This window comes from Orbicella franksi, chromosome 6, assembly GCF_964199315.1.
Source record: "Orbicella franksi chromosome 6, jaOrbFran1.1, whole genome shotgun sequence".
In the NCBI taxonomy this organism is placed as follows: Eukaryota; Metazoa; Cnidaria; class Anthozoa; order Scleractinia; family Merulinidae; genus Orbicella; species Orbicella franksi.
The window spans coordinates 17,478,726-17,503,602 of NC_138150.1; the positions used below are offsets into that span (position 1 = coordinate 17,478,726).

Below are 24,877 nucleotides of genomic sequence, written 5' to 3' on the forward strand. Positions count from 1 at the left end.
AGGGTCCTGGGGTTTTCTGTCAGCTGCAAGTCGATTCTGAATGTGTATCGTGGAACTCCACGGTAAGGATATTATTTGCTTTCCAATTTCTCATATGTTAGGGTAACACGCAGACTGCGGACCGGGGGTAAAATGCAGACTGCATAGTGAATACTCTTTAACTGAATCGTGTTACCATTTCCATCATTGACAGCTAACCGTAAACAGGCTAACCGGGGCGTTATTTAGGCTAACCTGAGTGATATTCAGGCTAACCACTACGATTAGCCTGGAGAACACTGTTTACGGTTGGCACTCGATAATGGAAATAACACGACATTTGCTTAAAAAGTCTGTAGTCTGCAGTCTGCATTTTACCCCGGGTCTACAATCTTCTTTTTTACCCTCAGTCTGCATTTTACCCCCGAACCGAAGTCTGCAGTCCGCAGTCCACAGTCTGCGTTTTACTCTGTTGACCGATTCACGGCCCTGATCAACACAAGGACACTAATCAAAGCGAACGAAGACCAAGATTTTTGTTTTTGTGGTGGCTCAGAAAAAAAGCTGTTTGGAAAGTCTTAACAAAGGGGTATTTTAAATTTCTCCTTACATTTTTCTTCGGAGGTGTTCCTCTATTACGTCCTTGCTGTTTACCATTGGACAGGATAGAGTGAATAGCCTCGCTGTCGTCTGTATTAAGCGCGCCTGTGGCAAGTTATTGTGAAGAGTATGAACAAGATAGCTGACATTTTCGGACAACGCCATGGAAGGAAGAACTTTTCCTTTCAATAAGTTTTAGATTTTACTAGATTGAGACTGTTGATCGAGGCCACTGAGTATGCAAACTTTCAACATAACTATTTTTGGAATTACGGCAGTTTCCCATTAGATGTGAGAATTGTGAACGTTTTTGTTTTTCATGCAATTTGAGTGCGTTTACATCTCGATTTCAACACTCCCGCATTCTGGCATAGCGTAATTTTTTCAGGCAAGGAGCACACCGTCTCCCCCCCCCCCCAACCCGCCTATTCCGAAGGTGCGAGTACGCCTATGCTTACACTTGATAATAACCTCACCATCCTACTGATCACTAGGTGCTGTGCGACGGATTTCTCCATACCACGTTATAATATACTCAAAATTTAGATCACAAACTCGAGATTTCTATCGCGTGATTGTTGACGAGGGCGCAGCCGGATTCAACTATCATGTATAGAAACCTAATTGTTTTAGTATAAATCTAGTAATCATTCAAGACTTTATCTCTAAACCCTCTTCAAAGACAGTTCGAAAACGCAAAGAGGCGGCCCCCGTTTTGTAAACAACAGCACATTGCTAGGCTACTCACTATCTAAAAAAGAATAGATAGTGATGGTAGGGTAGCCAATCTTTATAGAACGCTAGTAGATTTATGCTAAAACTTTTTAAGTTATTCGGGTGGTCACGCAACGCCTGTTCAGTGTTGCGTGACGTGAATCGCAGTATGTTTCCGATGATAGTGTACGAATCTCAGGCAAGAATTTCGATGCCGTGCAAATAAACAAACCAATAGCCGGTATTATATATAATATATGAAAGAGGGAAAAGAAAACGGCAGGCAAAATCGATCTTTTCAGGACAGGTTCCTTTCATTCCACACTTGAGTTTGGACAAGAGTTTCCCCCTCAGTGGGTGTACAAAGCATCCTTTTCTCTCAGTCAACCCAGGTTCCTCGGAGTTCGGTGAAGTGTCGTCAACAGGTGTTATCACTGGCAACGGAAGGACGTGTACTTTACCCTTGCATTGAGGTGAATCACCTGATATGCTCACTATTTTGGAGTTCGGACGATAACTGGGGTCTAGTTTGGTCAGCGACAGTTGAGAAGTGCTCTGTAGGATAGACATATTTTTGAGAGGGCTGACATTCTAAGGCCTATGGCGGATCTAAGTTGGGAATTCAGACCCTTACCCGTTCTTTTATAAGCCCTCCTTTTTAAAGTAAAAAGAGTCCACCTTTACTTTGCCACTGTCTAGCATCGCTAGGTCCGACTCTACAGGTTATTCATAACGAGAGCTACGTTGTACGTCACCCAGAATGATCATTGTTCTCGTACCTGGGTTTTGGAGTGTTATAATCTGCACGAAACATTGTGCCTTCCTCGGTGCTGTCAAACGTTAACTTATTTATTTCCGTTGATTTCTCCAAGTGGATTTAAGGTAGTTTGAGACTTCCGAACAAAATGTAAAAAAGCACTTGGAAAAACTTGATGGGGCTCTTTACGTTGCATGGTTTACAGAGTTAATGTGGTCTCTCAGGGGTGGATCCAGGATTTTGGTGTACCAATAAGGAGTGGCTTAACTGACTGGTGAGGTTAACAAATTTTAAAAGCGAATACGAATACGAAGCCTTCATTTCATGGGGGCTGCACACCCCCTGTACCCTCCCCTAAGTTCCGCCCCCGTCTCTTGGAAATGTAACTTAAGGCTGTATTTTGCTTTTGCAAGATGGGGTCGTATTTTGAGGTTGCGGTGAGACTCACGGCATTTATTTTTGAACGAAAGTAACAAAAAAGTTGGTTTCCCTTAACATTTAGATGATGAGCTATTGAATTATTAACATTACCAGTCCTTGGTTTTCTATTCCTTTCTCTTTCTCTTCGGTTTCTTTCAGTTTAGAAGCCATTCTCTCCACCAGTACACTCTCCACCAGGGACAGGAAGATGAAAAGGAATGACGTCATTAGATACCAGTCTACCCCCTTGACATAGCTCACCTACAAACAAGGTTGCAGAAGAATAGCTGAAGGTTTCAAAGGGAAAGTGTAGAATGTGCAAGGGAAATGGTTAAATGGTTTGGACTATACATTTTTCTTATCAAACTGTTTTTTTTAAGAAAAGAGTCAATGTTGAATCTTGTTTCAGATATACGACCGTAAAAAGACAATAAATGCTAACGTCAGTAGTGAGAAGCCGTTGCTTTACTGGCTGTTACTTCTCAAGCATGACGTCTAGAGAGGTTAACGTACTGCTGCAGATAATTTTTCTCAGTCTTGAATCAAGACCTCTAATATTTACGGTATAAATAGTTTTCAAAATTTTTAACGGTCACTTTGGAAAATGTATGTTGACTAACATAAGAAAAGTCAAGTTCAGTATTAAGATTCGTTGGAACACAATGTGTATCACTGCTGTTTTGTGTTATATTGTTTACAATCTGATAATCTAGTTAAATTGATTCTCAGGTAAAAATCAATTATAATCGAGGCTGTGACTGCTAGACAAAAGTAGGAAATATGAGAAAAAGCAGCCCATACATTTGTTTGAAAATGTTCCAGCGTTCGAATGTCTTAGTTAAAGCAAGTTTTTATCCTGTTGCTTTTAAAGATACGATGACTAATATGCTCATTATGGAATTATATTTTCTAATTGTTCATTGGGTAATCTTCAATATCAATTGTTTTAAAATAGACTACTTTTTCACATGTTGCATATGAAGACCCTATGATCCAATGAAAACTCAGCGTCATAGGCACGCAATGCGTGCATAGCCCTTACATTTTTCGAAAACAATCGATCACTATTTCTTTGCATAGTTTTTGTGTCAAACTCAAACCTTTGGTAGCATGGCGTTGACGTAACCCAGCAAGAAAACGATAGTGAGGATACATGTGATTCCAACAGTGAGCCTGTCACCTCCATTGTCAGGACCCATCCAAAACACGATCCAGCTCAACATGACCAGGAAGATACAAGGAAGGTACAGCTGGATCATGTAGTATCCCAGACGCCTTTGCAGCAAGAAGGAGGCTTCGACAATGGTATAATTACCTGAAATCACCAATGAAGAGATATTTCACGATAGATAGAAGCCCTTAGAACTGTGAGAGTAGAGTGTCGTGAATTGAAACACAATTAAGATTCCGTATCAGAATGAAGAGCTGGGAAGACCTTAGTTAACAAGGACCTGAACCAGATTAAACACTTACTTATTTTACATGAAGGTATTTCTAGTTCACTAAGTGTTTTGTATTTTTCAAATAAATAAATAAATAAATAAATAAATATTTTCTTTTGCGGACACTGCTTGTCGAACCCGCGGGGGAAATTGGATTCAGGATATATTCACTTACCATGCGCTGGCTGCCAAAAACACGATTTTTTTAAATTATACACATACCAGGAGCAAAAATATATATAACGCTGTGCCACCCAAACCACAAAATGCTAACCGTGAGCAAAACCGAGTGGAACTTACCGCAAGCTAACCGGGATAGAACACATGCAGGGTTCTCACCTCTGCAAGGAGTCCATAGGCTCCTGCCTCCGCTTAATGAAGGTGTCGGTAGCATAATGGTTTAATCTTAAGGTTTCGCCTAATGAAGGTTGTTCTCCAAATGAATACTTGCGGTTTAAAATCTTACCTGTGATGTATACTTGAACTTTTCGCGAGGTTTTGGAAGAAGTGATGGAAAACTGCGCCATGGTTGGTTGTTCGACAATAACTTCGTCGCGCTTCCAAATGTACTCCACATCATTTGTTGAAAACCCGTCTAAAAGATAAACGAATATGGATGTGTTTTAGCAATAACAGCTCGGAAATTATTATCCAGTTTCTAAACAAATTATTGTGCTTATCAAAGGATTTCTATCCCTTCCTCTTGAGTGGAGAAAGAAGAAGACCTCGAAGATTCACGGTTATGCTGATGTTTTATACTTACAGCTCCCAAATGTCAGTGAACAGTTTTGCACGTCAATTGGAAAGTTGTGTAGGTCCATATCACACGCGGATACTAAGTGGGAACTGTGGGGAGAAGAGACATACATTCCACGCCTTTAATTTTAAGGATCGAGACTTACGTTGAAAAATTACATTCAAAAGCAAACGAAAACTGAGGTAACAACAAACCGAAAGGACAAGGGATGATTAAGGCTGGAAACGAGATTAGAGATTACAGGTGATCTTTCAGTTTTAAAAATCAGTGAAAATCTGACTTAAATTGTGAGAAATTCAGCAACCTAACCGAAATTAAAACACTCTTCAAGAACTGCTCTCACTCCTCACAATCTCTCTTTGCTCTTTTTCGACTTCTGAAAGCTTGCAGTTGGCGTTTATCAAAACAGGTCTCAATTGCTAAGTGATAAGAATTATTCTAATTTAATTGCATCTAGCAGGGGTGTATGTACATTTACGGTTTCGTTTTATGTCAACTATACAACAATATCTCACGGAATCTAACACTAAAACGAAATATAAAGATGAAGACATTCTAGATATATCAGTCTGCACAGAGATGAGAGTTTGACCCCATTATCACCGTTCTTGTCCCAGAGAATCCATTAGTCTAAAGTTTTTGTTTTGTATTTTCGCTCAGCTCCACACTGATGACTAATTTTTCGTGACACACTTACTTCCTTGAGTAAAAGATGTCCCCAGTTGGCTTTACTTTCAAAAATGTATGCATGCTTTTGTCCTCTTTGTCTAAATCTGTTTGACGTGAATTATATGAAAACGTATCTGGCCTCCATATCAAGTTTGAGTCTTCTCTGACCAGAGTTACTGTTTTGTTAACAACGTTTGCTAACCGCGGGTCTTTCCACTCTTGACGAAAGTACATGTAAGCATCTAACTCCTAAGGAGTGAAAAGATGAAGCAACTCCAATGTAGATCTAATGGGATTCTAAACAAGATTTCATATGTCAGGTGGAATATGTGCATATTGACACAGTAGAAATATTGACAAAACGGCGTCCTTTTCAATAGAGATATCTTGCTTTACAAGATCTTTTCTGCAAGTTAAAACTAATAGTTGCATGTGCAGTTAGTTGCTGTTTTAATACAGTTCGTGGAAACCGCGGTAAAACGAGCTTAAGGATATGTCGAAAATTTACTGTTTTTTTCTGAATGATTTCCTCGTTCCTATGTTCGACTGCTCCCCATCATTTCTCCCCCCATCATTTCTACATGCAGATATAAATGAGTAATTTATTAAAAGGGATATTCTAGGAGGCGAAATCGATGTCGATATCAATTGGTTCTTATTGCTTCATTAACAGTTGGCGCTTCTTATCTCGCAATCACGGAATTAAAGCAAACCGTGATGAAAGGATGTTTACCCCTTCCCAGTCCTTTTGCTGCGATTTTTTATTGCGTGGGTAGCAAGTACACATGGAATGTAGTTGAGGGGAAAAATGAGAAGCCAAGTTATAAAGCTTATAAATATCATACCATATTGACTTCTTCTATCCTTCCAAACGATTCAACGAAAAGATCCACCCGAATTAACGTGTAATTTACTGCAAAATAAAGAACAAGAAAAAAAGGCTATGGTTTACTTTCGTTTCAGTTTTTCCCTGAGCGCAAACTCCGCGGCGTGTGTCCACCCACCTGTGTGTGTTTACCTCCATCCATGTGTGTGTCCCCCCCCCCCCCACCTGTGTGTGTGTACATCAACCAACACAGTGCATCTTGAACAGTTGATACACACGGTAAAGATCTTAAGTTACGGCCGCTTGGACTACGTCTCAGCTGGTGGCATTTTAAACTGGTTGGGGAATATGTGGTAGCACAATTACTGGACATTCTTAGCCACCAACTGCCAGTCTCCAAAGAGTAATAAAAACTATTATCAGCCAAGAATCAAACCTCCATCGTTTGGATGTGTTCCTTTGTCATAACTGGTGTTCTTCAAATGATCCTTGAGGGTTTGCAGTGGTGACAGATTTCCTCCAGCGGCTCTGAAACAATTAAAATGTAAATTGGGAGTGATCAACCACTTATTTCTTCTTGTAATATTAGTAGACAAAAATAAAATTTTAATGGCGTCATTCCATTAGTTCTTTTCTCTCTGTCTATTTCTCTAAAGTTAATGGAATAGTCAACGAACGGTCAAGGAACTTCACCTGAAGGCGTCAGCTATACTAAGAACAACTTTAACTTGCAATTGACTTACTCAACTAGCAATTAAAGTATGTCGACAGGTGTTGCCTTTTTCACGGAGGGAATGAAAAACTAAATTTTTGTTAATCGTATGTTAAAACTGCCGATAAAATAAAAGTTCTAAATAATTATGTTAAAACAGCACTAGCGTTGCAATTGAATTTATGACAAGGGCAAGTATTTTAATTTACACTCGAATTCCATGGCTACTTTTGAAAATGATATTTTTATTTCTACAAGGAGTATGCATAGAGTTACACCTTAACTGCAATTTGGTTTCATCAGCCAGTAGAACGAGAGCTCGCGGAAGGGACGAGAGTTTTAGAATCTAAGAACGTAATTGTTCTGTTATATAGAGTAAAATAATTTAAGCCGATTCATTTGTTTACATCCCTTATCACATGTAACTCTTATGTCAAGGCTTTTTTGGGAGAACGAACTGGGAGAGAATAGCGACATCTCCTATTTTTAAATATTGTCCTCAATGGTCCTCAATTTTTTTATTATTTCGATAGCAGACCATTTTAACTGTGACCTTTGATCTTCGTTGCGGTCGAGCAGGAAAAATTGTATTTCCAAACACTTTCGTTGCTACACACATACACACATATAGACGCAAAAAAACATTTCAACGCTGGTTACTTTAACAGGTGATAGATCTCCGGTTGCCATGTTAACAAAACACTTATCGTGAATATCGTTAATGGGTTAAAACATGAAGTTGAATAAGTTACCTGACTGCAGTTAGAGCCAACGCTTGATAAAACACAACGATAAACCAGTCCATAGCAGCTGGGTCTGGTTAGTGTCCTGCAATCATGAATTTAATCAAAGAGTTCTTGTAAGCTAACACATGAGGTTCATAACTATACTTAAGGTATAAAGGCTACTGCTAAAAATTAACCCAATAATGCGTCGGTGACTGTGTCCGGGACAATGCACCCAACTCTTACATATTAAGCTTCATCACGTAAAAAGTTTGGCAAAGTATCAGTTTTCCCATAGAGGCTCGAATTAACCACTTGTTTTAATACTGATCACACCGTTTCAAAATTGTTGTTGATAAAGATGAATACATTCTTTACCAAGCTGGTGACGAAGAAGCTGCTCTTTATTCTTACCTGTTATCGTTATTGCCACAGAAACACTTTATTAGTATCTCAAATTAAATAACAGGTGGCTCCGAGTTTTAGTCCTCATATAATCGTCCCAATACTTTCCCTTTGAAATTGAAATGGGAATTGGGGACGAAGTTAGTTCACTTTAGAAGTAAGTGGCTTAGCTTTGGATTTTTCGAATTCACTCAAAATGAACGCTGACATCTGCTTTTTACTCTTCAGTTTAATTTTCTTAAGAGAGCTTATTTGCGTTTATTACTATTTTCCTGGGAGAAAAACAAGTCAGGAAGGAATAACTGGCAATTTAGATTCATTTTCCGCTTGCTTTGAAAATATTGTTGGAGATTAGCTTTGCTATGTAATACCTCCTATATATGCACTACGTACTGTTTCAAACGCAGATAACATTTTAGTAAGTTATGAAAATCCCTCAGTACATCTTTTGATCAATGAAGATTCTGTTTCAATGGAAGGAATGTATTATTTTGAAACATTTCTTAAGCATTCAAAACACACTGAGTTGGAAGAAGATCATTTAATTCTTGTAAGATAAACTGTTCAAAAGTAGCTTTCTACGAAACCGAAAACACTTTTTAACTTTATATATCTTTTATAAACTCTACATCTTTTACTCTGTTAACGTTTTGGCTTCCTAAGAACGGAAAACGAAGTATTCTGTGTCAAAGTGTTTAATGGATCGTAAAAGTTACCTGGAGTGCTATTGAGCAGGACGCTAAACGGCGACCAGTTCATGACAACATTGACAAATTCCGAAACTCGATAGCGAAAACGAACGACTTCGTTCGCAAGTGCGGGGAATTTTCAAAACTTAAAAATATCTCCCGTCCCAAAAAATATTATTGAATCGTAAGGTACTAGACGACGTCTAGCTAAACGGAAACTTTCAATAAAAAATTCACTTACCTATGATCGTGGAGTAATAATTAAAGGAAAAATTGCGGAACTAGGCACTATATGCCCAATGAAACGATTGCTCTTTAAGTAAAATTAGTTCCTCAACAGCTCTTTACTACACTGATTAGACAACACAGTTTTTTTCCTCGAATTTTTCTAGAAGTTCGAAGTGTTGAGGGTTTGTAGTTCAGTTCTCAGCTGGATGTCTGGGCAGGTGTATACTCAAGTAATGAAGTCCTTGGTAATAATCATCGTCTTAGGACTCGAACAATAGCTTCCAAATTTAATTCACACTCTATCCATGACATTTTGTAAGTCTTGTACTTTCCAAATTGTGAGAAAAACAACCGACTTATGACTGCACTTATGTCTCAACGGACTTTTGTCAAAGGACCTGTCTTAAATTGATGAATTTCTTATAGTCGTTTACTAAGAACACATTAAACCGGAAATTACAGTTAATCAAGGGAATTTTCGGCATAATACAAAGGAAGGTTACATGTTTACAACGTTTTCTATGAATCACTGCATGTGGTAGGCCGTTTCTATGTTGTTTTCACAGCCCCTGATTGTCATTGGCTACTGGGTAACGGCAAAGCGTTCCGCACTAAGCAGGGCGCTGTTGTCAATGGCCGACAAGGTCATCAATTTTATTACCACCTAGTGTTCTTCTAGTGTTAAATAAAATGACATTGCCACTATCTGGTATTGTTGTTATACATTTTATTCTCTGTTCTCATTGGTGGACAGCGAATGTCCTTAATTAGAGCGCGAGGTTAAACAACAGCAATAATTGGATTTTCACGCACTGAATGACCTACATAGCATGTCTCCAAACACTTGTTGGAAGCTGCAAGTCACGCAAGATTGGGCCCAAACTTCAAATAGAAAAAAAAGGTCGAAAAAACAAACAAACTTGAGAAATTTTGACTTTCTACGGATGCGCAATCCATCACGATCGGTCAAAAAATCTGAAAAAGAAGCTAATTTTTTTCCGTGTATATGTCTAAAGCTTAGTTTTTGCCCTGAGAGGTACAAACTTTGTTTATTTCTTGACAACTATATCCCCTTTATTTGCGGATTGCATTGCATACCCACACTGAGAGCAGGCACTGCTCTCAATGAGACTTCAATGCTACACTCACCGAAGGTACGGTTTTGAACCCCCCAGGGGCATGACTAGTATCTCCGAAAGTCTACCTAAAGAGTTCTTCGCACCCCCGTCTCCCAGGGGCAAGAACCAACAAAGCGTGCGCACTGCTTGTCGGTATAAGCTCTAAATGTTGACTTTAATTACATCGTACTATTATTGTTATCAATTTCTTTTATATGATATCATATTCTGTAGGGCAAAACAGTTATACCATAATAGTAAGTCACCCAATAAGCGATGTTATAAAGCAGAAATGACAAAGGAAACAATATGCGACTTGTTTTGTCCACCCTTGCCGAAAGTTCCATCGGGCAACAATTTCTTTTGACGAAGCACCGAACAACTGTGTCGTAATGCGCATGCTCCTTATTTTCCTGGACCCAGGTTCCTGCTGAAAAGTGTGGGCGCACATGATCGAGACTTAAGTGCCTGTATTCATCTTTTATCATGTGAAATATCTCTTCGTGTTCTTCTGTCTCCCACTTGTTCAAATTTGCATCTTTGTTGTTCGTCTGAGTGCCAGTCTCTCTTTTCTTCGGCGGTAAGATTTGTACTTCAGAAACATAACTGCAGTTTAACCCATCCGTTTTCCTTATCGAGCACTGATGAAAGAAAAATTGCAAGAAAAATTCGTTCAGGAGATAAATATATCGAAGGAAGATAGGAAGAGTAACAACAGCTGATTGACTGACTGACTGACTGACTAACTGACTGACTAACTGACTGACTGACTGGGTAACTGACTAATTAACTGACTGACTGGCTGAATGAATGAATGAATGAATGAATGAATGAATGACTAACTGAATGATTTACTGGGTGGATAGCTGCTAAATGAATGGGTAACTGACTAAGGTTTGAACATTAACTACTAAAAATATTTACCATACATTTACATTTACATTTACATTTACATTTACATTTACCATATACAAAATATTGGAAACTCATAGCGCTTATTACATTTCTGAATTAAGAATCTCTTTTCTTTTTTGAAACATTAAATGGATACATTTACCCATTATTTTAGATGTATCTTTATTATCTGCTCGAAGTAAATACTTAATCCTCTAGTTATCACTTAAACTGGTGTACGGAGCATCTGCATTTAAAATGTGAAAATGCAGCTCACGTCTTATAGTGCCACACTCCTAACAATACATCAAGAAATGCTGGTCATGTTCTATACAATTTTCTTCGCATACTGAACATGTTCGCTCTTCTACCTGGATTAACGATCCTCTATTTTCATATTTTCCAGTTTGTATTCGTAATGCGTGACATCCTAATTCAAGCCTTGTCACTTGTAATTATGTGTACTGGCTTTGTAATTAATGTACAGTAGTTTTCAAATTGTAATTATTTTTAGCTTCCTTTTGGGTAAATTTCTCTCTTGAACTTGTTGATGACCGGTTCTGGTTTTCAAGCCAGTTTTGTAAACAGTGATTCCTAAGGTACTGATTGATTGATTGACTGACTGACGGACTGACTGACGGACTGACTGACCGACTGGATGGCTGATGACTAACCGGGTAACTGACTTATTAGCTGATTGAATTGAATTGAATTGAATTGATTGACTGACTGACTGGATGGCTGATGACTGATTGGGTGACTGTCTAATTAGCTGATTGATGGACCGATTGACTGACTGGATAGCCGATTGACTGTCTGGCTGACTGATTAACTGACTGATTGACTGACTGACTGACTGACTGACTGACGGCCTGACGGACTGACTGACTGACTGTCTGTCTGTCTGTCTGACTGACTGACTGTCTGTCTGACTGACTGACTGACTGACTGACTGACCGACGAGAACTAACTGACTGAATGACTGACAGGACTAACTAAAAGACTGATAGACGGAAGGACCACAGACACACGGACTGACTGACTGACTGATGGTTGACCGGTTAACTGGTAGCTGTCCGTCTGACTGAGTTGTCGTTTACATTCCTTAGATGATGGTTATTTTCCATCTTTCTAACCTTGCTTTTCCTTTTGCTCGTGTTGCCATTCTTTTTCTCGTCTTCTACTTTCTTGGCGTTTGCTCTCCACAGTCTGTCCACGATAATGCATTCCAACAAACTCAAGAAAATGATTGTGAAGCACACCATTAGATACCAGTCCATTCCTTTAACATAGCTGACCTAAAGACATGTCATTACAAAAACATCACCATAATAGTTACCCACCAATCACAGCAAGCTGCAAAGACGGTCATGTTTCTTCTTTGTTAACAATCAAGTTTACTTTGCAAGCTTGGCTACTCCATCTGACTGTGAAAAGTCGTTTAACTTTGCAATTTCAAAACTCCGTAGTAATAACAATATCACATTGCATATATTTTTTTAAAATTATGTTTCTACTAAACAATTAAATTATGAGCTCGAGATTTCTATCGCGTGAAAGTTGTTTAGGGCGCAGCCCGAGTCAACTATTACTCACAGAAATCGAGAGCGAATAATCTAATTGTTTTAGTAGAATAAAAGCTTTTGAGCACTGTTTATATACACTTCTGGTTGTTTTATCTATCGTTTTGCAAAGTGCGATTTGTGATTTTTTTTCGACGCTGATCTTGGCCGCTCTGATTTGTTATATGACGTTATTTTTCATGGTCCGCGACAGTGCAGACTATGGGAAAATGTGATCGTTTGTTGATAGGACTTGGCTGTCGTTCATTACTTTAGACAATTAAATAAATAAGTTGATTACGAGCTAGTTTCACTTTTTCTATCGTGACTTAAAACGTCGATCAAGAAGCAGAATTGTGGTTGCTCCCAGTTCCCGCGCGGGCATTTTTCTCTCCCGCAGTATCCGCTCGCTCTCTTCACGATCGACGCATGACGTCAAAGAGAGACTGCTAGTTAACAACGCATGGCTAACATAAAATCACCTTTGGAAGCATTCCGTTTGTGTAACCGAGCAAAAACACAATGGTCAGTATAGTGGTGATGCCCACGGTCAATCTACTGGCGCTGTCATCCGGCCTCATCCAGAACACGATCCAACTGAGCATGACCAGAAATATGCAGGGTATGTACGCCTGGATGATGTAATAACCCATGCGCCTCTTAAACGGAAACGTCACCGTCAACACTGTGTAGTTCCCTTGAGGAAAGCACAAGAGATCGTGTTAGAACAATACCTGTTAGGTAGTGACGGAGAGGACATGCATCTTGGGAATACACCTTCACTGGCCCCCTTTGATAGGACTAGTAATGTGTGCATGCACAATCAAATTTAGCTTTGCATTTCAAACGGTTTGTTGCCACTGCTTTCCACAGTTGTTATTGCTAGTCATGATCCAGCCTCAAAGTCTAGCTATATTTAAGCTGGCCTATACTTATGGGCTTCTCAAAACTATCATTTGCCGACTGCCGTAAAGTGATCGAGCCGTAAGCGTTATGTTTACAGCGATCCCGTTGTGTTTGTAAGGTTCTCATCCGAATATTGCATTCCTATTTATATTTCAAGAACTGGCTTCCCCGGGGGCACTCCCTATAATGGCCTCTGCAGGTAGGCTCCGCCTGAAAGGGGTATCTTTTTCAGGTTGCAGATAGAGCAGGGACTTCCAGGGGTAAGGAAATCTTTCATTTAGGTACTTTAAAAAAAGCACTTAATTAAAATATTTCGAGCAGGTGCACCTCATGGTTGCATCGTTTAATTCATTAAGCACTACCTCAAAGTCACAAGAAGACTTTCTTTTTTGGCGACATATTCACAATTCGGGCAGTTATGAAAGTATGTAAAAGCGGTACCTTTTTTAATTAATTAATTAAAGGTATGAGAAACGGGGTTCCCTTTCTGTCAAAATGGTATACAATAGAGTAAGGGGTTGGACCTTGGGTCGAAGCCTCCCCGTATAGAACTTTGTACTAGTACCCCCCGGAACAGGCTCCACTTGCTTTAAGGATGGATAAATCATAATCGATCCAGTGGATAGAGTTGTATGTTTACCCATGGCCACCAGATGGCGATTCATCCACTGGATAGCATTATCCATCCACCAATTCATGACAAGGCAGCTCACATGGAAGCGTGGCCTGACTTGCTATATCACTGGAAACAATCTTACCAGTAATGAACGTGTTGACTCTAGTGGACAAAGTAGCTTCACCAACGAGGAATTGTGCCATTTCTTTGTTGGCGATTTGAATAGAGGGGTTTTTCCATTTCAACACAATGTCCCTGTCTGTATGACCATCTGACGAAAGACAAAAAGGGTAAACAATGGTAATACCCTAAACCACGCCCAAACTGCCTGACGTTTGTTGGTTAGTGATAAAAATTGATCAGAACCAAAAGAAGATTAAGAGTGAGAGAGTTCATCGCCCATATAGGCCTCATTTACAAGGTAAACCCTCTTTAGGTATTTTTACACCACTCCCAGTTTCCGAAATCCGAGGAGGGTATAGAAAGAACCCATCCTGTGACGTGTATTTTGCTCACGTGGCCAGCTCAACTGGCTTCACAGGAACTTTCGTCCTTCACGAAAATATTTACACAAAGCAACTGATAGCGTTATTATTATTATTATTATTATTATTATTATTATTAGAAGAAGAAGAAGAAGAAGAAGAAGAAGAAGAAGAACTGGTTACCGACGTCTAAAAATAATTCGATTTGGATTACCGAGCGTCTAATGCAAAGAACTATTTAGTTAAAGATGCCCAAAGAAACAGCTGCTCTTAGCTTCATCGTATAAATTTGAAAGTTGAACTGTCGCCTGTTATAGCGTTTGGTCGGTGATCCACCCGTCCCTTTTTCTCTCCCAGACCCTACTCGTTTTTCATTCGTCCTCCCACTTAATCGATCGTCCATATACTGACCGAGAGCCTGTAACAGGCAGGTTAAACTGGGGCAAGTTTATAATTCCTTTATACATAATTCTTGTTTTACTTTGCCCTTCTGATATAGATAAGGAGTCCCGACCAAGCAATAATTTAGAAATGCGTATTAAATATATTTTTTTCGTCCTCACCGGATGAAGGAAAATTAAATGAAACGCAAACTTACAGCTTCCAAATGTCAGTTTACAATGCTGTACATCCATGGGAAACTCGTAAAGGTCCATTTCACATGAAGCAACAATGTGTGTACTACGAAGACATAGAAGGTTAGTTATGATGGACAATTTAAGGGACCACATCAAATCAGAGATATTTTCAATGGGACAAAAGAAAAGACATGTTTGATGGATTGTCTTATTGATTGGTGGGTGGGTTGGTTGGTTGATTGTTTTTTTAAATTTTTTTTGGTTGGTTGGTTGGTTGACAGATTGATTGATCAACCGATCGATCGATTGGTTGGTTGGTTGGTTGAATGATTGATTGATGGATGGATTGATTGATCGATTGATTAATTCGATCGAAGGAATAGTTGGTACATTGTTTGATTAATTGGCTGATTGATTGATTGATTGATTGATTGATTGATTGATTGGTTGGCTGGTCGGATAGATACATGTATCCTAGCAAGCTATTACAATGAAAACTAATTAAAAGTGGGTTACTGCTTGCTTTAGAGATGATATATTTTTACCAGGCGCTGGTCAATAAGACTGAAGTAAATTTATAGTGTATGATGTTCTGCGTTTCCGAATTCGATCGAGGCTACAGTGCAATAGTGAAATTTTCATTCATTGGGAGTCAGAAATTCCCTATCAAGGGGTTAACGATTCTTATCGTATTACTACAAACCAGAGGAATAAAACCAACTGACCTTCTGCTATACAGAACGAATCCATTCGGATCAATCCTAACAACGCTATGAACCTCTGTATCAGGCAACATGAGGTCGGACGTTTTAGCGTTATAGCAATAGGGATCTGGTAGCCACAGTTGAGAAATGTAATCTCGCTGGAGAACGAGACCTTTTGATTTCACAAACTCAGCGAGACGATCTTCAAACCACATCTGACGAAGATACATGAAACCTGGGAATTCCTAAAGAAAGAGATACAACATGAAGTTTTATTAGACAAAAACATGTATAGACATGTATAGTCGAATGATTTGCATGCAACGAAGATTTAAATGACCCAAGAAACATCCGAGATGCAAGTGATCATTGATCATCGCAGTTATGTACACTTAAAGGAGCTCAGTCACGATATTTTGAGTTATTTTGGCCACATACAAAATTACCTTTAAATGGTAGGAAACCTGAAAATAACAGTTTAATAAGATAGAAAAACACCAAAGGGTTATATAATGATAAACCATAAAGGAACAAGGATGGCTAAAGATGGAGAAGATTAACACGGATTACAATTGACGAATTTGAAAAATTGAGCCTAAACTCTTCAAAATGCGCAAACCGTGACGTAGGTCCTTTAAGCAGCGTTGAAGCCTAAATTATTCCTAGGCCGCTTATTTTCACGGTTGCTTAAGTTGTGTATATAAGTGCTATCACGTCTTTACATAACATTTGTTATGTTGGTGCAAGCGAGTCCGTTTTCCTGCAGTAATTGAAATGAAGTTATCAAGTCTCCTTCACATTGCACCTGTAGGCCTCGGGAAGAAAAATGTTTCTCCGGGTTGCTGTTATGAATTTAATAGCCTGTTTCTATACGTTCTTGAGGCGGTTTGAACAAGCTCGTAAAGGCCTTCTCCTTTCCTCTCGGTGTTAAATTAAGGGACATGATTGTTTCTATTCTCAAATTAACCTCGAGAAACGTTTTTTTTTTAACAGTAGAATGATAACTAAGCTGTGAACGACTCATTCAGTTTCCTACCATGTTCACTTCCTTTATGTTTCCAAACGACTCCACATAAATGTCAAGAGAAACCTCAGTAGGTTTGCCTATGATTATCAAACAGAGTCAAAGAATAATAACTAGTAACATAGTTGTGTATACAGATTTATTAAAAACTGCATCTCAACGGATAATGCAATTCAAGGGTTTTCATTGGCTTAGCCATCATGGTATATGAGCAATTATACCATGCTCTACAAACTTGACGGTAAGGGTACGCGTATGTGTATGTTAAGGTTTCTATATTTTGGGGGCGTTTTTTAAGCAAACAATTATTTCACTCGCGGACTTTTTGGTTATATAAAGCCAACTGTGTGCTAGGCGCCTCTTTAGCTATCTATCACCTCAAACCCAACCCCCGCTCGTTTAATAATTGTCAAATTCATTGAACAGCTAAACCAAAGGGCCCAATGGCCAACTCGTGGACCACATATAACAACATTCAAGAAAACATGCTATACTATGATCGGAACTTCAACATACTACTGACACCTTAGTAACGATAGGTGCTCGCCAAAATAACAATAGGTAAACTGAATTCGAAAGACGCTTTGGCTGTAAAAAAATTACGAATTGTAAGTAACAATAATGTAATTCAAATGCAACAACTGAGCCGTTGAATCTTCTTACCTGAGCCGATGTTGGGCCTTACTGTCTTATCATACTTGGTCCTTAGATATTCGGCCAAACTCATTGAAACGTTTACTGTTCCAGTTACTGTTTCTTCTGTCGTGTTTGTCTCGCTGAAATCACAAAACAGGAATTCAAACCTATTTTACAATCATTTATTGAATTTACTTATCAGTCGATTTCACTATACTGTGACTGAACCGATAAAGATGTTTTATTCATCTGCATTTTTGTCGCCATTCAGAATTAACCTCAGGTCGGGGCGATTTTCAAGCTATTTTTTACAATGGGCAATTTTTGAACCCCTGCGCTATTTGAACTAGCGCTACACCATTTATCGGTGGGTTAAAGGTCTTTTAATTTCATTCGTTTTAAATGTTATGGTAAACTTCGACTCAGTAGGCTGGAATTTTAATAGTGATCCGTGAAAGAAAGATATGATCAGACTCTCTTGGTGAAATGTAAATAATAATACACATTTTGTTATAGGGTTTTATTCATCTTACCTGCCAGCAACGTTCAGCACTAACATAAAAAAGATTACGGTTTTTGTAAACCAGCCTGCGGTCATTGTGATCTCATCTGATTCCCAGTCGCGCCAAATGACCAGTTTGCTCGTACTCTCCTCCTCTTCTTGCTTGTGTTCCTGTATATCACCAGGTGATGTGAATTATATTATACATTGTATAAATACGCAATTATATTTATCTCAAACAAGGTCAGTATGTCATTTGAATTTATAGAGGAAAAAAAAAAAACCGCCAGGTTCTCCCTTTGAGACTGAGGTTACATTATGTCAAAAATTGTGTCGTCTTCACATCGAAGGAAACCTAGTTTTAAGGTTTAAAAAGTTAACCAGGTGAATATGTGAAAGATCGTATGTTTGAGCTACGACGATCATGAGATACGAAGCCATGATTGATCATCGCAGTTATATACACAACTTGAACAGCTGTAAAAGTAAAGCCTGAAAAAAAAATTCAGGCCTGAACGGGATTAATGTGTTTTACATCCTTGTTGCCACCCTATTCAGACCACGTGATGATTATTTTGGAGGTTTGTGCAATTTGTCAGGCGCAACTGGGTGCATGACGATACGGTGCGAACGGAGCAATTGTAACCTCCCAAATGAATCATCACATGATCTGAATTGGATGGCGTGAACCAGGATGTAAACACGCGGGCGCTTTTCATTAAATTAAAATTTGGAAAGTTTCGAAACAGGGACAAATGGTATGGAAATTTCACGGGAAATGTTCCAAAAACTCCGGAAATTGTTGAATTTCCGAAAAGCGACCCATTCAACCGAGAATTCTTTAAACTGGCCAGGATAAAAGTCTAAAGGAACAGGAATTTCCAGGAATTTTTTTTTTTCGAAAATCTGGGAATACCTCAGGAGGTTGTCCTCCTTTTCAGAAATTATGCAAATTCTCGATTTTCTATTCAGCGCTCAGGTTCTTTTGGCCGCGATCACGGCGAGAACGACATCAAGCGTAAAGATAACGGGACAAGTATTCGAAAAGTGTTAAATATACTCAGTCCTTTAGAGTTTTGCCTCTAGTCTGTCGATAAATACTAGTTACAGCTAAAATACGTCAGGAAAGTATTTAATTTCAATAAAAAATATGATCCCGTGATATACTTGTCTTTTTTTTCTTGTTGTTTTGCATAGGATGGCTACGAAATATACCAAGATTTATAACGAGTGCAGAGCCATTGTACCACTCACGAGACCCTTTGTTTTGCGAAGTTTTCGCTGCTAAAGGTCCCTGCGGTTGTCGTGTAAACATCACGATGTCGACGTATCAGTAGTGTTCTGTTTGCTTCTAGATTTGCGATTTAAACCTCGAATAATTACAAGCGAACAAAACTGTAGGAGAGCCAGCCATGTTCAATTTTGGGAAAAAAAATGCGAATAGCGGAACAGGCTTATCGTTTTCCATTCTTGAAAATTCTGTTCCATTCGTACCTTGAAATTTCAGGAAATTTACACCAGAATTTTTTTTTCAAATGGAACGCGTCCCGCGTTAGCAGAATCTGTCTTATTGCTTCGTCCATCCTGGCGTCCGATGCTGTTTTCAATTTTACTTTGAAAGATTTCATGCTGTTAAATTTACATCTACATAAGGTATTAATTGACGAAAAATGTCATAAAAACACAACGTAAAGCAAAAATCAACCAAACATGCGTGGACTAGCCAGAGAGGCAAAAGCTTCTCAAGTGAGGGAGTTTAAGGTCAAGGTAAAAACTAGACAACCGATAATTTCTTGTGTTCTGTGCATGCAGTTTGACTCATTTTCAGTGCATGCAATTTGACGAATTCGTCAAATCCCCGATGCAAAGACAAATCTATTAAATTTTCTGTTTCCCTGCACACTACCTATGCTTACGAGCTTCTAGAAATTTTTAAAATAGATGAAAATTGCCCCTTCTTAAATGAAAACGTTTACAGGTGCAAAGTAGTAGTAAGCGTAATGAACGGTCTTGTTTTCTGCGTCGTTAATGTAAAGTTAACTAACCTTCGTTGGTGGACCGCAGTATTCCTTGTTTTTCTTGATTTCGACTGATTTTCTCTCCAATTACTCTCTATCAACTTTCTAATCAGGTTCTTTGCGGTGTTGATAAAAAGTGCATAAACTAAGTCATTTGCAAGTCATTTCTATACTTGTTTTGATTAAAAGACGGTTGTTATTAGAATTATGACATAATTACCATGCAGGAAAGAGTTAATATTCATGATCTCGTTTACCGAAACTTCCGCCGAATCCGAATCCCAAATTAAACCGTGCTTCATAGTTTACCAAGTGACATCCCTCCACCATCGGTGCGAAATCCTGATGTTCAAAGCGTGACATTTTTTATCACGGAATGTCTTAGTTGAAGGAGTATTTTTAAGCCTGTAATTTTTGCAACGCTGTAATGAATGGCTCATTTTTATCATAGCCTGTGGCATGATTGCCACAATACTGAAATGACGTTAATTATTAAAACTGTCTCAATTCCAATGACAGTAGTCGACATGCAACTTCATTTAAAGTTTGCTTAATTTGTTCTTTAGTAAAAATGGAACGTTGTGCTCGGCAAGACAAAAAAAAAATTGCTTTGTACAGTCTGAGTTTCGACTCCCAAGATATGGTTTTCATTTCCGTGTTGAGAGAGCCAAATATATCCCAGACAACCATAAAATCAACAATTTAATAATTAAATAAACCACGCCGAGTTAGTTTCATAGTAGTTCTCGAGCAGTTCTTGTATTCGACTCAACATAAACTTGAAAACAAAGTTAAGATCAGTTACAGAGAACTTTTTCTAAGGAGGACAACAGAAAAGAAAGCTAATTTGCAAAGTTAACAAAAAGGAAGACAAAAGAGATAGTAAAATCTGAACCGGAACAAAATCTTAACATAGCCAAAGACTTATTTCATATTCAGTTCAGTTCCGTATACTCTCTATCTTTGCTGACCCGTTTCTTTCTTTTTTTTTTTTTTCGGAGTGTAATTCAAAAAGATTATGTTGATGTTAGCCTGTGGTAGCTAGATGAAGGCAATACGTGATCATCCAGCTAATAATCTATTTAGATTAATGTAAATTTGCAGAGGGTCTATTATACTCTGGCGGTTTGGCGGTTTAAGTCAATTTTGATTGCCAGTTTTCGGGTACATTCACATTTATCTGGTGGTTTACGATTAAGAAATTATCGTGCGGTTGCTGGAAATTATAAATTCTGCTTGCGGTTTTCGGTTTTTGAGTGTTTTTGTGGCGGTTGTTCAAACACCTCGAGCGATTTTTGTGTTCAGTTGTGAACAGCGCATTAGACATCAAAATGTTTTGTTCGCTGGTTACTGAATGGAGTTAGAAACTTTGGTTGGAAACAATTTGGACTTTCTGAGGAGAAATATGATTATTGAGCTAACATATCGTAAATAATTTGTTACGCACTGTTAAAAGATAGGTTATGATGCGAGTAAAACGTCCCACTAGTAGGGCAGTTTTGGTTTTTAGGGGAAAACGACCAGATTGACCAGATTGTTGCTTAATGGGTGTCTGGTGTCTGCTAACCTTCGAGAGGTGTCTGCCTAAATGAGAATTTACTTTCAAACCTTGAACTGAACACAGTGAACAGGTGATTTATCGCAAGGACTAGCTTACCAGTAAGACGAGGTGTTCACAGTGAAGTTATATTTTAGAGCGCTTTATTTGTATTCAAGTCTTGTGATACTTTTTAATCGTTCAGAGTGAAGTGCGAACGTTTCAAGCGGATAAATGTTGGCATCAAACTCCCTTCGTTTTTACATAATGGTCCAGGTGTTTGGATGTTGTCTTAAATTGTGAGAGGGAGGGGTGGTACGATTGAAGGACTGCTGAAGGATTGGACTTCTCACGATTTGAGTTTCTTTCACAAGCCATATATGAATCATATAATCATCATTTCTAGTTTAGTTTATCTTAATCTATCCTTTATCATTATTATGTATTGTCATCTGTACATACATAACTCCTGATTCGCGGTGTCTCGCCAAGTACGCATGTGGTCTTGCACTCTGTTACCGGCCTTCTATCGCTACTACTCTTATTTCGTATTACTTGTTTTCACATTTTTTTTTTCTGTTCGTATATTTGATCGTTTTTCTTTCTTTTTTTGTATATTTTTTTCTGCCATGAATTGTAATGAACAAATATATAAACTTTGAAAAACACTTATTTCTTTCACTTGTTTCGGAATCGAAGAGATTTATTTTTTGTGGCCCGCCAAGGCCGATATATTAGGGCAAAGTCGCGGTAAGTTTGGCAAAGGTTAGTTGCGATGTCATGATTCTGTGCTTCATGTATAAGAACGGAGAAAAGTGTAAAGATTCCAGTTCTAATTAATAAACACGTATTAAAAGAACCCTCGCAGATCTTAGTATTGCCTGTCATGGCTTACTGACTACACCCTACAACTGTGCTTATACCATTAGCGAGCCGTGAATATGCGCAAATGTAAAGAAAACATTTTAAACCAAATGAAAATAATTAGGACGGTTTTGTAGACGCGTTGATTTCTTTTCAAGTGGCAATCTTTAAGTGCTTGTGGTTCTAAATAATTTAACAGCAGAAATATCGTTATCGCAGGATTTAGTGCTTTGTTTATGCAAATCAGAGGCTTCATCAGCTAATAACGTAGATATTGAAAATTAAGGTGACACAAAACGCACTTAAGCAGGGTTTTTGAATTCACTGAAAGGGTCTATTTGTAAATCCAACTATGCGCTTTTCCAAATTACCCTAATATGTAGTTTAGGGTGACCGTAGGTTTTTAACCTGTTTAAAACAAGAGTTTCGTACACTCGGCCCATACATTCGTCTCGTCTCAGCTCTGTATCCTTTAGAAGAAGACGCGAAGAAGAGGACAACTCAGGTTGCAGTCCTCATAGACATACTTTCCAATCCCAATGCCAAAATGCAAAACAGTGTACGTTCTCAAGAAGAAGTGCCAAAGTTATGTCAAAATGTCAACAATCATGGCAACTGGTAGCATTGCCTGTCAGTTCAAACAAGAAAATGGCTTTCCTATACAAAAATCACACTCTCACACTAAGACATGCCACAATAACCCAAGCAATATTCAAAAACAGTTATTTTCCACAAGTCCAAATTAGAAAAAAAATTTGATTGTTTTAACCTTGAACTATTGATATCTTTTTTTATAAAAAAAAACCGTTTGACTTTAATCTTCGGTGTTTTTCGTAGTTTACCGTTGTTATTGATTAGTCATTTTGTAGCCCAGGCGCATTTGTTCGTCGCCTTAGTTTCAGAAACCGCAAGTGAAACTGATAATGTTTCAGTTCACGATCGTAACGAAAATGCTTCAATTTCCAAACCTGCCAACTTTTTTTAACTTACCTTCCGTCCATCTGAAAAAGCCATGAATTACGACAATGACAACTGCAGTACGATATACTCTTTAAAAGACAAACCCAGTGGAAGTACGCAGGCGGACTAACTCACTCTGAGTATTAAGAGCTGAAAATTGCATCGCCTTTCAATCGATGTCCGTATTCACTTGTGATGCAAATTCCAAATATCAATACGGCACTTTAATTACACGCTGCAACCTGAAAGCGTCCAAATGGACTTTTTGCCAGAATTTTGTAACGTATAAAAAAAATAACAATAACAAAATTAAAACCCTTATTTACAGGAAGAGTTCGTACCCTAGGAAGGTTAACAGTTCAGTTAGATGAGGCTGGCTGGAAGCCAATTCAATAGCAGGTTTACTGATGCTTTTAATTGCACGGAAAAATAACTCTCTTGCTTCTCTTAATTTATTAAGTGACATCTTGTAATAAATAAGCGACTCCAAAGTGTGTGGACCTAATAGTTGTGTTAAAAAGTTACAAACGCTTTTATTTCAGGAGAACGCGTAACTCTGGCGTTTTATTTTCGTTTTGCGGTTTTTTCCTCGACTAGACAAGGTTGTTAATTTCGTGTTACTGCTCTGCAATCATTTATTGATAATCTTGTTTCTTCCTCTCGGGTTATCAATCATTAAGATATCCCCTTTTCATGCAAATGCATGTCTTCTCATTAGTTTCATTCTTTTCTGTCGGTTGTATATTCAAGTTTCACTTTCTCACAGTCTGTTTCGAATGCATAAAGAGATGACATTTGATGAAAACTTTGGACGCTCGTAATTTTTTTAGCTTTTCCTTTGGAAGCTCTATTAAAATACTGTTTTGTCTGCCCAAGTTTTAATTTATTTTTCTTGTCCATGTTGAAAATGAAAGTCAAATGTCTCTTTTTCAGTTATCGGTTTTCCTAACGTAAACCCCTCCCTGTCTAGACCGATTATTTTGTTCATTTACAGAAGCACAAGGACAGAACTGTACTTCTTCATTACCAACTGATATTAAATTAAACTTAATCATAACAGTTTGTACCTTGGTTCAAAGCATGTACTATGTTTATTATAACACTCAAATAAATGAGTTCTACCAGTATGCTAATGCAATTGCTGCAATCTGATTGGCTGAGCTACTCGTATACTATCAGCCATTAGAGTGCAGTGGCGAGAAGTTGTCTTCATGGTCGCAACGCTGAGTCTTCTAGTTTGTCTCTTCTGTTTCGAGGATTATTTAGAAATATCACTGGTAATTAAATGCTCAAGAACACTAAAGAAGCCGGAAACTGACCGCTATGCGACTTTAAAACTTCAACATTTTTCACCGATGAGCGCGCGTGGGCAAATGCAAGTTTCAAATAAAATTCAATCCGCGAGTTCTTGCTAAGGCATGAAGTTTAATACTACGTTGAGAAATGATCAGTATTCGTTATTTGAAGCAAATTTAGTTAGAATTCTATTGAAACGATTAGATTATTCGCTCTTGATTTCTTCTGATGGGATGATACTTGATTCGGCCTTC

General features: G+C 38.3%; 2 protein-coding genes and 1 long non-coding RNA gene across 4 annotated transcripts; all 3 read right to left on the reverse strand.

The window, feature by feature from the left end:
• Window positions 1-1,405: 1,405 nt before the first annotated feature.
• LOC145490487 (gamma-aminobutyric acid receptor subunit beta-2-like) lies at window positions 1,406-7,681 on the reverse strand. The gene is made up of 9 exons (XM_081469596.1): window positions 7,629-7,681; window positions 6,601-6,692; window positions 6,184-6,251; window positions 5,367-5,587; window positions 4,676-4,758; window positions 4,379-4,507; window positions 3,571-3,785; window positions 2,582-2,731; window positions 1,406-1,848 (listed from the first exon to the last, which is right to left on the reverse strand). Exons 1-9 carry the CDS (start codon window positions 7,679-7,681, stop codon window positions 1,489-1,491), a joined length of 1,371 nt encoding a protein of 456 aa, XP_081325722.1. The 3' UTR covers window positions 1,406-1,488.
• A 1,628-nt stretch (window positions 7,682-9,309) lies between these two features.
• Window positions 9,310-17,425, reverse strand: LOC145490303 (gamma-aminobutyric acid receptor subunit beta-2-like). Its single transcript, XM_081469430.1, has 7 exons — window positions 16,823-17,425; window positions 15,808-16,031; window positions 15,103-15,185; window positions 14,162-14,290; window positions 12,980-13,194; window positions 12,072-12,233; window positions 9,310-10,682 (listed from the first exon to the last, which is right to left on the reverse strand). The coding sequence occupies exons 1-7, from the start codon at window positions 16,823-16,825 to the stop codon at window positions 10,263-10,265; spliced, it is 1,236 nt and encodes a 411-aa protein (XP_081325556.1). The 5' UTR covers window positions 16,826-17,425; the 3' UTR covers window positions 9,310-10,262.
• A 48-nt stretch (window positions 17,426-17,473) lies between these two features.
• Window positions 17,474-23,462, reverse strand: LOC145490304 (uncharacterized). Of its 2 annotated transcripts, none has more exons than XR_014049684.1 (2): window positions 23,358-23,462; window positions 17,474-18,119 (listed from the first exon to the last, which is right to left on the reverse strand). It is a non-coding gene; the product is annotated as an uncharacterized LOC145490304 (long non-coding RNA). The 2 variants fall into 2 exon arrangements; XR_014049685.1 differs by lacking the exon at window positions 23,358-23,462 and adding an exon at window positions 19,994-20,088.
• Window positions 23,463-24,877: the final 1,415 nt, after the last annotated feature.

Excerpts from the sequence above, each read along its gene's own strand:
- LOC145490487 (XM_081469596.1), bottom strand. The coding sequence starts at position 7,681 with ATGGACTGGTTTATCGTTGTGTTTTATCAAGCGTTGGCTCTAACTGCA. Across the intron at positions 5,588-6,183 it reads GGATAGAAGAAGTCAATATG|GAGTTAGATGCTTACATGTA; the intron begins GTATGATATTTA and ends TTCACTCCTTAG. Across the intron at positions 3,786-4,378 it reads AGTTCAAGTATACATCACAG|GTAATTATACCATTGTCGAA; the intron begins GTAAGATTTTAA and ends TGGTGATTTCAG.
- LOC145490303 (XM_081469430.1), bottom strand. Across the intron at positions 15,186-15,807 it reads TTCGTTCTGTATAGCAGAAG|TACACACATTGTTGCTTCAT; the intron begins GTCAGTTGGTTT and ends ATGTCTTCGTAG. Across the intron at positions 10,683-12,071 it reads CGAGCAAAAGGAAAAGCAAG|TGCTCGATAAGGAAAACGGA; the intron begins GTTAGAAAGATG and ends TTCTTTCATCAG.